The sequence below is a fragment of the Paroedura picta genome, chromosome 16, assembly GCF_049243985.1.
Source record: "Paroedura picta isolate Pp20150507F chromosome 16, Ppicta_v3.0, whole genome shotgun sequence".
In the NCBI taxonomy this organism is placed as follows: Eukaryota; Metazoa; Chordata; class Lepidosauria; order Squamata; family Gekkonidae; genus Paroedura; species Paroedura picta.
The window spans coordinates 12,858,012-12,874,222 of NC_135384.1; the positions used below are offsets into that span (position 1 = coordinate 12,858,012).

Consider the following 16,211-nt stretch of genomic DNA (forward strand, 5'->3'; position numbering starts at 1 on the left):
CTTCCCCTATGCAACAGTTGGAAACCTGAATGAAGCCGTGGGTACCTCTTAACTAGTGCTGAACCACAATGTCCCCCAACAAAACAAAATCAGTGGCACCTTTAAGACCAATAAAGATTTATTCAAGGTTTGAGCCACTGGCATGATGGTCAGTTCATAGTCTGAGGAAGAGTGCTTGCACTCCAAAGCTCACACCTTGACTAAATCTTTGTTGGCCTTAAAGATGCCCCTGGACTCTGATTTTGTTTTGTTGTTCTGCTTCAGACCAACACGGCTACCCACTTGAATCTACAATGTCTCCATTTCACCATCTTCTTTGTAGGTTATTCTCCCCCCCCCCCACTGAAGAAAGGGCTTCTAGACCTCAGTTCTGCTATTCTTCTCAGAATTATTTTGCTAGCTCTGTTTATTCAGTCAATCAAACTTTATTATAGTCGTTTAGACCAAGTTACATGAAGTCATTCCTCCTATTTAATTAATTGAAATCTCAGATTTACCAAACGTTATGAAACATCACACTGAAAAATCCCTATTTATTTCTAGTGTCATCCACAATTTTTTGCTCAACAAAGAAACCCACCAATTCAGAATCCAGGCCCAAGCACACTGGTTAGCAAAAGCCATGTGTTCATATGCATGTGAATGAAACAAAGAGTTGCTGTTCTGCATACCGTCATTTGCACTGTTCTTTCAAGGAGAAAGACAGTTGTAAAGTGTGACAGCTGGATCTTGTCTTGGTTTCTAAATGTCCTCATCCATGAAGCTCCTTGGTCTTTACATTCCTCTCAAAATTGAAGTGCAGAGCATCTGAAGAGACTGACAATGTATTAGGTAATGAAATATAAGAAGAAGAGTTGGTTTTTATATTCCACTTTTCACTACCCAAAGGCCTCTCAAAGTGGCTTTCCCTTCCTCTCCCCTCAACACACATCTTGTAAGGTTTGTGGGGCTGAGAGAGCTCTGAGAACTGTGACTAGCCCAGGGTAACCCACAGGATAAAACTCACCTCTTCCATAGCTTCTCTCAGTAGACAAGTGTGTCCTTGTGCCTTGAGTTTGGTCTTTATTGAAAGATGCCTATTTTTTGAAGAACAGAGCGAGCCATCTCTGTTTCCTTCAGGGAGATGAATCAGAGAATTGAACCACTGAGATTATCATAGAAATCTCCAGTGGCATAGCCTATGGACTTCTTTCAGTGGGGCTTATTCATTCAGCTGCCAGTCAACAAGTGTAAGATTATCATGGGTACAAGTTACCAGTCTCATACCATACATATGTAAACCTGCTACATGCCTTGCCCCATGTTCCCATTTATATTTGCTAAATGAAGGCCCCCAATTTACTAGAGCTGTGGCTTGACAAGTGGTGGAGCAGGCACCAAGAAGAGCAGAGCAATGATGTGCTGGAGTCCTGTGCCTCAGGTGGCCTGACACATGTATGTCACTGGGGGCAGAGAGGTGGACCTTTTTAAAGTACCACATGAGCAGGCCCTGCCTCTTTGGCCCAGACTGCTGGAATGAACAGTTTCCATTCCACCCGCCCTATGTTCATGGTTCTTCTGGTTATAAACTTTGTACATTGCATATTTCTTTCATTTTGTCACAGCTTGTGGAATGGCATAGGACCTGCCTGCATTTGGTGGGGGGTCTGGCCTGCAACCCGGACTCCCCAGATCAGGGGCCTCCATAGGAGGCAGCTGGGTGTGAACAGGGCAGACTCCTGGGGGAAGGCACAAGCCTCACACAGCTGGGTGGCCTGAGGTGGGCCAATGGATGTCTGTGCCCCTAGTGGTACCTCTTGTGGGAAACTTCACTTGCAAGGGATCCTAGTGCCAAAGGAGCCCATGCTCCTGGCTGGGAGATGGGCAGGATTCCTTTGCAGTTCACTAGGGACTGGAGGGGGGCATGGTGGGCCACAGATCTGGACTTGGGAGCTGCTGTCACTTATTCCATAGTTCCCCCAGTCATCTACAGAATTCAGAACAAAGAAATCAAAATGGCAATGAAGAAACAGTGTTATTTCTTTAAGTCTTTCTCATGGGTGAAAATGTGGCTGACATTTTTGTTGAATAAAATGTGCATGGGACTTAGTATATATTTTGCTCTAGGGAAAAGTTGGATTCTGAGACCTGTTTAAATTAACATGTTCTCCAAATGGTCATAATTTCAATACATTTGCATACTTTATTTTGCTGGGTATGAGGTTGTGCAAAAGCTACATAGGCTATTGAAGCTCTAACTCCTCAGGAATGGCACATGTTCTAAAATCATGCCATGTTTTTGTAATAGTAACTGGAATTACTCTGACATTTGTCATTCCCTGAGCAAAGGAAGGGGGAAGTTGAATGCTGTCGTTTAGAATGATTAAACATATACTTCCTACAGCAGTAAAATACCATATTGATTTTACTATATCAAGGCTGCTTTTCCACAGAGTCTGATTTCTTTGTGAAATCAGGATAAATGTGTGATCTGAACAATGCAGCTTACCCAAGGTTTGATTTTAGTTGGATTTTTTTTTTTTGCTTTGATGGAAAGCTACATTAATTTTTCAAATTGGAAAAGATTCTAGAACAGCTTTGGTGGTGGGGGGGGCAGGCTGTATTTCTCAATAACATAGACATATCTATCCATGTTGTTTCAAAGAGGCTCTCCAATGGATCAATTATAGTAATCTGAATTGCACAATGTATCTAATACTCAAGAGTGTTGTCATTTCTTTCCTTGGCTGTAAGGAATAAATGTAATTTTAAAATGACTCCTCGACAGTTATGTTGACATTTACATTCTCAGTTAAAATAGCACAAAGAAGCAGGGTTGTCCTTAGAGACACAATTAAACTTAATTTTAAAATGAGTTCATAGACACCTGGTAAAACTTTCAGGTAATGACACTTCATTATCATAATTGGGAAGTACTGCAAAGCTTTGAATGCCTTATTTGCAACTTGATTTCTCTTCACAGCATTAAACAGACCAAATGTAGGATAGATATAATCTTGGGTGGTTATGGTTAATTTTTGCAAATTAGACTCCTTAGGTCATAAGAAGGTCACTTTAGGTTAGGGAAGTTGAGTTATCTAATTGTAGTTCTGGAAACTGTACAAGCATTGCACAAATCACAATGGAAAGATAATTTCTTTAGATTTGTTTTTCTTATTTCAACTGAAGCACCCTGTAACTAGCACAGTTTCCTCTTTGTTTTACTCTTCCAACAAGAATACCTTTCAAAATGTAGTATTGGGAGCACTCCAGGCAAAAAAGAAAAGAAAAAAGGATGCTTTGATTTCAAAGGATACACTTAATAAGTAATAAATAAATAAATAAATCTGGCTTTCACATCTTATTGCAAGAGAAGCAGAGGAACAAGAAGTGATTTGGTCTTCAGTCAATCATGGCCAGAGCAGCATCTCAGCCACGCCACTGTGCTATAAACCACATGAGATCAACTTATACAAGACTGCCAGTCATAATAGTTTTTTGCACAAAAAAAAATGATGGGAATTGGAAGGGAGCAAAGCATTATGGGAGGCTTCCTCCTGACCACAATGCCAAAAACATGTTGAATTACAGCCTGGGAAAAGAGGGGAGGAAAGCCCAAATGCAGAAAGCAGAGTGCCAACTCACATCATCCAATCAAAGTCCAAAGAGAGGCTAAAATGAGGTACATCTCCTGATGCGGAAACGGTATGAGTGATTCACTCTACCCTGAGTCTGTGGAGATAGGGAGGAATTTAAATAAAATATTTAAAAAAATTAAAATCCTCCATGTGACTATTATCAAGCAAGTTACCTCATCATTGGTACCCAAGAGGTTATCTTCTCAGCTTTCCATTTATTTGGAAGCCTTATTCTTTGAAGAACATCCCGAAGCAATACTGACTGGGATCCTATGTAAGGAGTTCTTTGTATTTCCAGTGTACACAGCCATACAGATTATACCCAGTGCAACTAGATAATGACAGCATTAATTTCTAACTCCAGCTTCCTCCACATTTTATCTTCATGTAAGTTGAACCAATCATGCTTTATTCTCACACCATTTTTTGTTACCTCACATCAAGTCATTTCTTGAAGTTTGCACATTTACCCTTGTTTGGGGTGTGTCAGTAAATCAGTATAATATGGATATGTGATGGATATACAGCATGAATGTTATGTATAAAAACCATTCTAATAGAATATTTGTACGATGAATTGATCGTATAACCGGTAGCAACAATTAAACATTTGTGTGTGGCGGGGAGGGGGGGGGAATATTAAAAGAAGTGATTGAGAACACTCTACCCCTGTCCATTGTGACTTCTCAAAACGAGCCATGAGAAAGTAGGAGGCTCACTTTGGATGATTATCAATCTCTCCCTGTCATCAGGGATCTTCCTGAATGGGCTGAAGAAGGAGGCAGTGATACATCCTCTGTTGAAGAAACCATCACTGGACCTTCAGGATCTTGCTAGCTATCACCCCGTCTCACACCAGCATTTCTGGAGAAGGTGGTGGAGTGAGCAATTGCAGACCAGTTACTAGCATACCTGGATGATGCTTCAGTCCTCGATCCAACTTCTAATCTTGCCACAGTGTGAAAACAGCACTGGTCACTCTTATGGATAGCCTACGGTACCAACTGGACCGAGGTGGCTTTGCACTAGCAATATTTTCAGAACTGACAACAGCGTTTGATATTTTCGACCATGAGCTCCTTGTTCACTGCCTCATCAACACAGGGATCCAGGAGATAGCTTTAACATGTCTTTCCTCCTTCCTCCAAGGATAAAGAGTAGTAATTGGGAAGAACCAATCATGGTGTTGGAATACCGTGGACAGTCAAAGTTACCAACAAGATAGTTTTAGAGACGAGCAAGCCAACTACGTCATTAGAAGACAAGATATTACAGCTAAAGCTTTGGACACTTTGGACACATCATGCGATCAAACCCGTTAGAAAAATCATTAATGCTCGTCATTAGGGTTGGGTGCTTTGGCGACCGAAGCAGCCGCTTGCACTTGAAGCAGCCAGCACCCTGTTGTGTGTGAGTGGAGAGGAGGCGCAGGCGTTGACGCAGTGACTGGTTCACACACACAGTTCTGCAGCTCTGTGCTGGCGTGTGTGTGCCAATTGGTGCCTCCCCTCGCGATGCAGCAATGGCTGCTTCAGGCACAAGCAGGTGCTTCAGACACCAAAGCGCCCAACCCTACTCAGCATGGTCAGCGGCAAAAGGAAACGTGGTCGCCAAAGGATCTGCTGGCTTGACACGATCAAAGCCAATACAGGGATGACCATGAACCAACTAAACGAAGCAGTCATTGGCAGAAACGTAGGGTAAAAACTTTCCAATAGAATCACGGAGGGTCGGGCACGACTGAACGGATAACATCATCATCAATCACACTACTGTGAACTCAAATGAGAAGTCCTGCAGACAGTGATTCTCTCCTCAACACTATTCAACATCTTTATCCATCCACTTGAACAGTTGGCCTGAAATTATGTCCTAGGATTTCACCAGTATGCTGTTGACACCTAGCTCTACCTCCTGATAAATGGCCAGCCTAATAACCCCCTGGGCCCCTTGGACAGATGCCTGGAGACTGTAGCTGAAAGTTTTGAGTGTAGCCAAATGAAACTTACTCACTCCAAGATGGAGGTACTATGGATAGGTGAAAAGGGTTGGACCAGGAAGTGCACCTCTCCAGGCTGAACAGTGTGCCACTTAAAATAGCATAATCAATCAGGAATCTGGGTGTGATCCTTGATGCTTCTTCAACTATGGAAGCTCAAATTGCAAGAGTAGTGCAGCTCGCATTCTTCCACCTCTGCCTATTAACTCCTTAGCTGGCCTCGGAACACCTCGCCACATTGCTCCATGCAATGGTCACCCTTAGGTTGGATTACTGCCACTCACTCTGTGTGCTTACCCCTATTCCTGTCCTGGAAGCTACAATTAGTACAGAATGCAGCTGCACATGTTCTCACCATGGAGAGCCCACATCACCCTGACCTTCCAGCAGCTGCCCTGGCTACCAGTTTAAGGTGCCTTTCCTTCCAGGCTATCTGTGGTCAGGGTCCTACATACTTCAAGGGCAGTCTACTCACCAATATTCCCTGAAGAGTGACACACTCTATCTAGTCCAACAATCTGGTGATCCCTGGCCCCAAAGAAATCTGGCTGGTTTTAACCAGAGCCTTTTCATCCATGGCTCCAACCTGGTGGTGTGAGCTCCCCCAATCAGAACTCGGTTCTGTTGGGCCTGCAAAACAGAGTTCTTCTGCCAGACGCTCAGATGAAGCCAGTGACAGGGACCTCTCTACAGTCTGGTTCCTTACTAGACAACCCTGACACTCAGCATGTCCCTAATCATTACTGTCATCCCTTTTCAACTGTTGTGATTACCCAAATCTTGTTGTTTTAACTGTTATATCTTTTTGCTTGTTTATACTGTCCAAAATGTTTTCAGGTATCTTCCCCATTTCCCACTGGCTTCCTGAGACATCACAGTGAGGGGTGGTATATAAATTGCATGAATTAATAAAAATACATAAATAAACTTCCAAACAATGAGGGATCTCTTTTCACTTAGATTGCTTTCACTTCAGCATTTACCCAATCTGGTAGCATAGTCGTTCAGGGTATATGAAGGCAAAACAGTCCTAGGGAAGTCGCATCATATTTCTTTCTTTGCATTTTTGTGGGGAGTGATTTGGGAGATCGCTACAAGATGAGCATACAGTAGGGGATGGATGACTGCTTGTTTTTCTACCTACATACACCTCTGGGGAAATTATCTATAATCAGATACTGAAATATGCAAACATATTAATACAGTCTGATATTAACGTTTCAAGTGACTTCTAGTGAGCAGAATGGGCTGATTACAATGGTGCAAAGGTAAGTGTCCTTTAGTTTGATAACATAATGGTTCATAGACTTTTTAAATATTCCTATGTTTTAACATCTTCAACTGGGTTTCAATAACTGGCATTTGGACTAACAGGAGAAAGTACACTAACAGCTCAATCAACCAACATGTTAAACTTGTAGATCTGATTCTATCCACTATTTAAATGAAAAAAAGAAGGGGAAAACCCTGTTGGCAACCCAGATGCTATGATATAGAGTGTGGGACTTGAATAGACAACAGCTGCATGGTGCTGAATCTCTACTGAGGATGGCAATTGAACTAGATCAGCCAGAATAACTAGTAGGATCCAGTCCAATGCAATAAACCCAACACACTCCTCTCTACATGAGTTCAGGTCAGTAATAAACATCCATTCTTTTCCTGTCCCATATTTAAAACTGCTGTTTTGTTTTCATCCTACAAACAGCCAGCATGGGGAATGTATTTTGCATGAAAGATTCCTTACAGATTAAGTCCAATACATGAGTAGGAACATACACCAAACCCAACGGTAGCAAAAAGAGTCGAAGAGACAAGCAAGACATTTTAGTTTTCAACATACAAACACAAGACTAATAATCTCTTCAAGCAAACTTCAAATGTAAATGCATTTGGCCATACTTTAACCCAATGGTTCCTAAACATTTTTGGGTTGCCACTCCCTTGTTTCACAGGCCACTTCCGTAGTGCCCTCCCCACCCGCACACATATGAACACACACTTCTTTCCTGGTATTGCCCGAACCTGGATCTCTCCTCTGCCATTCTAACCACCATACCTCACAGGCATGGATAGGTCACTGAAGTTGTTAAAATCCCTTGGTTTGACCACAGAGGTGATACCTTCCACCCTCTCTGTACATGCTGCCTGTCTTTTATAGAATCTGATGAGTAAGCTTTTTTTCTTTACATTATGAATGACTAGAGGGAGTTGGGGGAGCCAAAATGTGCCTGGACAGATTGGTTTTCTTCGTATGAGACATGATAAACTCCACTAGCATCCTGACACTGGTGGCCAGTTTGGAAACGTCCAGGTCTAGATAGCTTCACCCGCAAAAGAAAACCATAGCTGCCAAAGGAGTGGCGGCTAGTATGTTTTGATTCTTTTTAGTTTTGGTACAGCAACCCTATAATCACCTGAATCCAGTGATGGATTTCGTGGTGTCTAAGTTTTATTTCCTGAGTTGTTCTTCCTACAGATGGATAAATCCAGCTCGGTGCAGTTGTAAACAGCAGAGGCTGTAAACCTGGTGCGCCGATTTGATTCTCCACACCTCAAAATGCAGCTAGTTGTGTGACCTTGGGCTAGTCACAGTCCTGTCAGGGTTCTTTCAGCCTTAAGTCATAAGATATCTGTTGTGGGGAGAGGAAGGGAAGGCAATTTGGGCAAAAGCGAGGCTCAGGCCAAGCTGAATTCTAGGCTGTCCCTTCCTCCCTGCTCTCTGGCCAGCTTACCTCCCAGAGGTAGGCCAGCAGAGCAGCAGTCTGTTTTCCCAGCAAGAGGACACAGAAAAATGATTCACCAGGTCAGAGCGCTTTTTGCAGCATGACATGGAATTATCATGGCACTAGGGGGCAGGTAGACAGGGCCCTTAAAAAGCACCTAATGTGCAGGCCCAGCCTCATTTGCCTGCTGCTCCCTCATACCCACCCTGTGTTTTGAAGTTTATTCTTTTCAGTTTGTTTGTTTTGATAATCCCAGCTGGTGAGTTGGCATAGGAAGGAGCGTGCCTTTGGGAGGAGCCTGGTTTGTGGCCCAGATTCCCCTGGTCAGGGGACTCCATAAGAGACGGCAGGGTGTGAGCGGGGCTGACCTTCAGGGAAAGGCACTAGGGGCTCGCACTGCCATGAGACCAAAGGAGGTGTGCACCTCCTGTGGTACTTCAGGTGGCACTTCCCTTTGTGTGGGATCCTGGCAGCAGAGAGATCCTTGAATTTCTGGTGTGGACAATGGGGGATCCCTGAAGGGCTGCCAAGATAAAAGTGGGAAAGTGGTCGACAGAAACACTCATTGTTTGTTATAATAAAGCTGTGGCCATGTTAAGCCAAGCCAAGTGTCGCATCCTTCTTGGGGGCGGGGATGCCTCTATCAAGAAAAATCAAGGGTATGGTGTGAAAGGTTTACAGTGTGCAATTTGTGAACAGGGCTATACTATTCTCAACTCAATTTAGTGTTTCTTCTTAAGACATGATTTTTATATGTATCCCTCTGTTTTCTTTCCAGAGGTGGCATTCATTTGTGAATGAGCTACCAAAATGGCCAATGAAACATCCATTTCGAAGTTCCTGCTCCTTGAATTCTCGGGGATACGTGAAAAGCAGATCCTGCACTTCTTTCTATTCCTGGCATTGTACCTGGCAACTGTCACAGGGAATCTTCTCATCATCTCTGCAGTGGCTTTTGATCGCCACTTGCACACACCGATGTACTTCTTTATTGTAAACTTGGCCATACAGGACCTTGGCTCCATTTCAGCCATAATCCCAAAATCCATGGTGAATTCACTCATGAATACTAGAGACATTTCCTATTCTGGATGCATAGTTCAAGTTTTCTTTTTTGTGTTCTTTGTAGAATCTGATTATTTTCTCCTCACTGTCATGGCATATGACCGGTATGTTGCCATTTGCAATCCCTTAAAATATGAAATGTTGATGAACAGGCAAGCCTGTATCCAAATGGCTGCCACTGTATGGATTATTGGTGTTCTTTCTGGAGCGTTGCACACTAGCGGCACCTTTACAGCTACTTTCTGCTCCAATGTTGTCAATCAGTTCTATTGTGAAATCCCACAGTTGCTTAAGAACTCCTGCTCCAACTCAAATCTAAGTGAAGTTGGTGCTGTTACATTCAGTGTCATTATGGAGTTTGGTTGTTTTGTCTTTACTATTGTCACATATGTGCTGATCTTTTCTGCAGTATTGAGAATGCCCTCTATCCAAGGGAAGCAGAAGGCCTTTTCCACTTGCCTACCACATCTCATTGTTTTCTTTACATTTATATTCTCTGCATGGTGTGCTTACCTGATTCCTCAATCCAAAACACCATCTGATCTGGATTTGGCATTAGCTGTGTTGTATAGTCTTGTCCCACCCTTGATGAATCCCATTATTTATAGCATGAGGAACAAGGATATCAAGGTTGCCCTGTCAAAATTGTTTATTCGGCTTTTCAGAGAAATCAATATCTAGTATTTGCATCTAGGTATGGGCAAGGAGAAGATATGGACCATTTTTGATTCATCTGAATCTCCTATAGCAATGTTTTGATTCAGCCAAAATGGCGGAAAATCCCTGTAGACTTAAATGGCAACACTGGTTTCAATAGCACATTTCAAGATATGGGGATTTACCCATTTTCATCTTTTCCAGGATTCTTCTTTTTGGGGGAGGGGTGTTTGTGATGTGTCTTTGCATACAGTTGCTGGAGTCTCTCCTCTAAAGAGCCCTCAAGTTTTAAAAAGATCAGACCAGGGGATCCAGTTCTAAGGGTACCCAAATAAAGTGCCCCGATGTAATCTCCATTATTTCCCATAATGAGAAAAAAGAGAATCTCTGGTATGTTCTCACCATAGGAATTAATAGAGGTTGAATGGGGCACTCTCTTTGGGATCAAGATCTTGAAGATGTGCAATCCAATTTTCTGCAAAAGATTTTAGGTGTTCTAAACTGTGTACCATATGCAGTGCTATGCCTGGAACTTAATCAAATACATTTGGCTTCTAAAGCCTGGTTGATAACCATTAAATTTTGGCTTTGCTTGCTTTTTAGTTTGGAAACAATGAGCCTTACATATTTAATGCTCACAGAAAACTGATCCAATTAGATAGAAATGGTTGAACATAAAATCAGAACCATTGGAATACCTTTGGACCCTTTATATTTAGGATCATTCAGGTCTGCTTATGGGAAAATCAAGTGTAAAATTCTGGATATTGAATCACAAGAATTAATTAGTGTAGCTGATAAGACATGCTCCCCACTTAGTGTAGGAATTCGAGCTAGACTGGAGTCTACAGCCCCATATTTTATCAATTAATCCACAATGCAGAAGGGCTTTTATGTTAGTGATGTTAAATGTTTTACCTTGCTAACTGGGAGATTCAATAACGTTCTCTATGAAAATAGAATTTGTCCATGTGAATTAAATTGCATTGAATCTGTCTTGCATGTTCTATTGAATTGTCCATTTTATGAAGGAATTTGAGTCTAATTTTTATATTCCTTTTTAACTAGGTGCACCAGTTCTTCTGACCAGACTAAACTACTGTTTATAATGGACAGCCAGAACCCTGCAATGATTGAGGGGGTGGGAATATTTTTGTCAGCTACCATTAGGATGCCTGTAGTTAAACGTCAAAGTTGAGAATGATTTGTTTCTATAATTTGCATATTAGTATAATGGTTCTATTAATTTTATTGTCGTCCTTTGACTTCTACATGCCTGTAATGGTTTTACGCATTCTATTGTCCCTTTTATCACGCTAATAAAGGCTTGTGTTGTGGGTGAACTAACTTTTTCTGTATGCTGATGTCCTGGGTTCCTGAGATCCAATCTCCAGGGACACCAGACCAAAGTAATAACCCACATTACATATATAGTTTGTACCATTAGAATAACATAACTCTAAAACAAAGAGGGATCTTTTTTATCTGGGCAGACTGCATTCATTTCAGCATCTACACAAATATGGTAGCATAGTTATCAAGCTCAGAGTATATAAGAGCTTTCTATACAAAAAGAATTGAGAATAAAGACGTGTCACAATTGTTTCCATTTTTTGTGGCTCGTGATTTGGGCTATTGCTGCAAGATAAGCATATAGTACGGAATGAATACCTGCTTGTTTATTACCCTACACACACCTCTGGGGGGATTATCTATGATCAGATATTGAAATAAGTAAATATATTAATACAGTCCAAGGATATTAACATTTCAAGTGACTTCTAGTGAGAACTAGTGAGAGCTGATTCTAAGTGTGCAGAGGTAAGAACCTGTCTTTTATTTCAGCAACAATAATGCATAGACTTTCTTTTTTTTTATTACTATGCTTTAATGCCATGGGTTGGTTTTTGTATGACTAAAGATTGGACTATAGCTGAGAAAGTATACTAACCGCTCAATACACAAGCATTTTAAGCTGGTCGATCTGATTCTATCAACTATTTCAGTGGAGAAAAAGGAAGGAAGAACCCAATTTGTCTACCCAGAGATTATGAAAGGGTGTGTAGAATTCATATTGACAATATCTGTGTGATGCTGCAGGTCTACTGAGGGTGGGGGTTAAGCTAGATCAGTGAACGATTAATTTAAAAAAATATCCTACAACAAACACAATGTCAGTGAAAACAGTGGAAGAGACAAAAAAAGAACCTGTATTTCCCAAAATACACACACAAAACCAATCTTCAACAAGATTATCAGAAAGTTTTAGACTTTATAAAAATCATAATTTTTCAGGAGTGGGGCAAGTAAGCTTACATATGTATTTACTAAACGGATTTTTGTGTTAAATCAATGCTTTGTCTCTATTAGTTCTCTTACAAGACTCTGCTTAGGATATTGATACCTTGCTTTGAATCCTAACTTCACCGTGGAAGTTTGCTAGTTGACCTTGGATCAGTCCCATGTCTTAATCTAACCAATTTCAAAGAACTGTTCTGAGAATAAAGGGAATAGGAAGAGAATATTGTAAGCCACCTAGGGTCCCCATTGAGAAGAAAAGTGGGATGTAAGAGAATTAAGTAAATGAATAAATGCATAAGAAGAAAAACATTTCCTGAACTTTCTGAAATTATTTACACTGATGATGATGATGGTCTTTAATAATTCCCTTTTTGATGTAAGATTTTTTTGATATAAGGTGTATATATTTGTTATCATATTTAGGCAGTGGGTTGAAGACTTTGTTAGTATCCCTGAAAAAAAAACAATTAAGAAATAAGACTATTTTAGTTACATAAAATTTATATGTATGTTTATGTTATGTAAATTCTGTATGAAGACATGATATACTTTGATTTTGTTACACTTCACTGACGAAGTAAAATATGAAAATGAGGTTTTATACCTAGGAACTCGTTCTATCGTTTGAAAAATAATAGCTTGGAAAATTCTTTCTTGTCTACTCATCTTCAGCTGATGGGTCATCTCTGAGTCTGTGAGCTTAGGCAGATTGTAAGTAGGTGGCCAGAATGAACTGTCTCAGTGATTAGCTCTTGTGGCCCTTTCTTGCATGTCCAGGGAAATGCCGATCACCACTTTGAGGCCAGAAGGCAAATTTCCTCCACACCAGACTAACAAGGGTTTGTGTTTGTGTGTGTGTGTGTGCAGGCATCATTTGGACATGGAATTGGGGTCACTGTGGGTGGGCAGGTTATTGTGAATTTATACACATACACACAAACATACACATGGCCCATCCCTCGTGGAATGAGGTCGTAGACAAGCTGAGGACCCTGTCAAGGCTATCACAGATCCACATGGGCTGCAAAATGGAGGCCTTCCACCAGGCTAGGGTCAGGGCTAGGGTAGAAGATCTTGGCTCCCTCCTCCATGCCCCCTCCTTATTGGAAATCATTCCATTCCTAGTTACTATATCCTCTTTTTATTTATCGCAGTTTAGGGTTTGGAACCAACCATGGAAAAAACTTTTCTTAGTAGTATCTGCTGCTGTTTGGTTTATTCTGTTGTTGGGTGGTTTAAATTGGGTTCTTACTGTTTTAAAGCATTGTACTGTTTTCTATCCTAATGTAAGGTGCCACGAGCTGACCGGCCTGAGAGCGGTGACTAACAAGTCACAATATAAATAAATAAAATAAATAGTAAGTTTAGAGTCCAGTACTAACTTAAATACCATTGATTCAGGTGGGGGCCATGTTGGTCTGAAGCAGTAGAACAAAGTTTGAGTTCTGTGGCACATTTAAGACTCTGTTTTATTCACGCTACAAGCTTTCATCTGAAGAAGTGTGCCTGCACACAAAAGGTTTAGAGGAATAAAACCTTGTTAGACTTAAAGGAGCCACTGGACTCAAACTTTCTTCCTACCTTAGAAACCAATAACAGTTGCAGGGTATAAGCTTGCAAGAGTCAAAGATCCCAGGGACCTTTCACTCCAGAAGCTTATACTGTGTAATTCTTGCTGGTCTCTGAGTGTACTGGACATGGAACAAACTTGTTTGACTGCTGGGCAAAACTGCTACCTTCTGGAACTGTCTACACAGGGACTGAGTGGCGGCGTCAGCATTGGCGACCACTGGAAAAAGGGTCAAGCAACGCCCAAAGGGAGCGCTACCCCCAGGTTGAGAACCACTGATCTAGATGAATGTGGGGTTCAAACCAAATGTTCAACTCTACATTCAATGAAGTTAATACGAGAATTACTCAACATACATATCAAAAAAAATCAAGGGTGTGGCGAGCACAAATTATATGTGTGCAATTTATGTACAGGGCTAAAACCTCAGATCTATTCTACTCACAGGTCAATTTAATGTTTCTTCTTAAGACATAATTTTAATATCTATCCCTCTGTTTCCTTCCAGAAGTGACATTCATTTGTGAATGAGCTACCAAAATGACCAATGAAACATCCATTTCGACGTTCCTGCTCCTTGAATTCTCGGGGATACGGGAACAGCAGATCCTACACTTCTTTCTATTCCTGGCATTGTACCTGGCAACCGTCATGGGGAATCTTCTCATCATCTCTGCAGTGGCTTTTGATCGCCACTTGCACACACCAATGTACTTCTTTCTCGTAAACTTGGCCATACAGGACCTTGGCTCCGTTTCAGCCATCATTCCAAAATCCATGGTAAATTCACTCATGAATACTAGATATATTTCCTATTCTGGTTGTGTATTTCAAGTTTTCTTTTTTGTGTTCTTTGTAGGATCTGATTTTTTTCTCCTCACTGTCATGGCATATGACCGGTATGTTGCCATTTGCAATCCCTTAAAGTATGAAATGCTGATGAGCAGGCAAGCCTGTATCCAAATGATTGCCACTGTATGGGTCATTGGGCTTCTTTATGGAGCATTGCACACTAGCGGCACCTTTACAGCTACCTTCTGCTCCAATGTTATCAATCAGTTCTACTGTGAAATCCCACAGTTGCTTAAGAACTCCTGCTCCAACTCATATCTAACTGAAGTTGGTGCTCTTACGGTTAGTGTCATAATGGAGTTTGGGTGCTTTGTCTTCATCATTGTCACATATGTGGTGATCTTTTCTACAGTATTGAGAATGCCCTCTGTCAGAGGAAGGCAAAAAGCCTTTTCCACTTGCTTACCACATCTCATTGTTTTCTCTACATTTATAGTCACAGGGTGGTTTGCTTATCTGAAGCCTCCCTCCAAAACACCATCTGATCTGGATTTGGCATTAACTGTGATCTATACATTTGTCCCACCCATGATGAATCCCATTATTTATAGCATGAGGAACAAGGATCTCAAGGTTGCCCTGTCAAAACTATTTATTCAGCTTTTATCTTCTGAGATAACCCTATCTAGTGTTTGAATCTAGACATGTGTGAGGAGAAGATCTGGACCATTTTCAATTTGGTTCAAATCGATTCTGACCAAATTGATGCATCTGAATGACCCACAGTGTACTTTTGATTCAGCTGAATTATTAATTTTTAATGCTGGATTTCTCCAAGCCTTTATTAAATGTATAGAAAGATGTAACAAAGAAAAAGAAAAAAATACACAAATGAAAGATACTGATTACCCTATTATTAATATAGAAATAACTATCTAGATAAATACTATGAAAAGTACCCCCAATGTTCTTCATGTTCTTCTGCTAGTCTGCCATTTACTAAGTTTATAACTTTAGCCATTTTTGCCAGTTCTCCCAATTTTTTGATCCAGTCCATTATTTTTGGATTATCTTCTTGCCTCCATCTTCTTGCGACCACCATCCTCGCCGCTGTGGTCACCCGCTTTACGTGGGAAGATGTTTAGAATTACACTCAGCAACATATATTCAAGACATAACAGGAATTTGATATTTAACATTTTTACTCATACATCATGAACATTCAGCCAAAACCGTTACATTTTTTTACATTGTCACCACATATGAAAAAAAGAACCTACTTTATCTTTACATTTCCAACATTTAGGATCATAGCTTTTAGAAATGTGTTGCATATCACCTGTCAAACATTTTAAACCAATTTTCCTTTAATTGCTGACATTTTGAAAACTTGACCACATTATTTCACATCAGTCCCCACTCATCAACTGAAATGTTTTACCCAAGATTCAACTTCCATTTCACCATACAATGTTTGACCTGTT

The 16,211-nt window shown here is 40.9% G+C and overlaps 2 protein-coding genes across 2 annotated transcripts; both read left to right on the plus strand.

Moving 5' to 3' along the window:
- Nucleotides 1-6,856: 6,856 nt before the first annotated feature.
- Nucleotides 6,857-10,216, plus strand: LOC143826338 (olfactory receptor 14A16-like). Its single transcript, XM_077315088.1, has 2 exons — nucleotides 6,857-6,884; nucleotides 9,121-10,216. Exon 2 carries the CDS (start codon nucleotides 9,153-9,155, stop codon nucleotides 10,086-10,088), a length of 936 nt encoding a protein of 311 aa, XP_077171203.1. The 5' UTR covers nucleotides 6,857-6,884; nucleotides 9,121-9,152; the 3' UTR covers nucleotides 10,089-10,216.
- A 4,259-nt stretch (nucleotides 10,217-14,475) lies between these two features.
- LOC143826447 (olfactory receptor 14A16-like) lies at nucleotides 14,476-15,423 on the plus strand. Its single transcript, XM_077315261.1, has one exon. It carries the CDS (start codon nucleotides 14,476-14,478, stop codon nucleotides 15,421-15,423), a length of 948 nt encoding a protein of 315 aa, XP_077171376.1.
- Nucleotides 15,424-16,211: the final 788 nt, after the last annotated feature.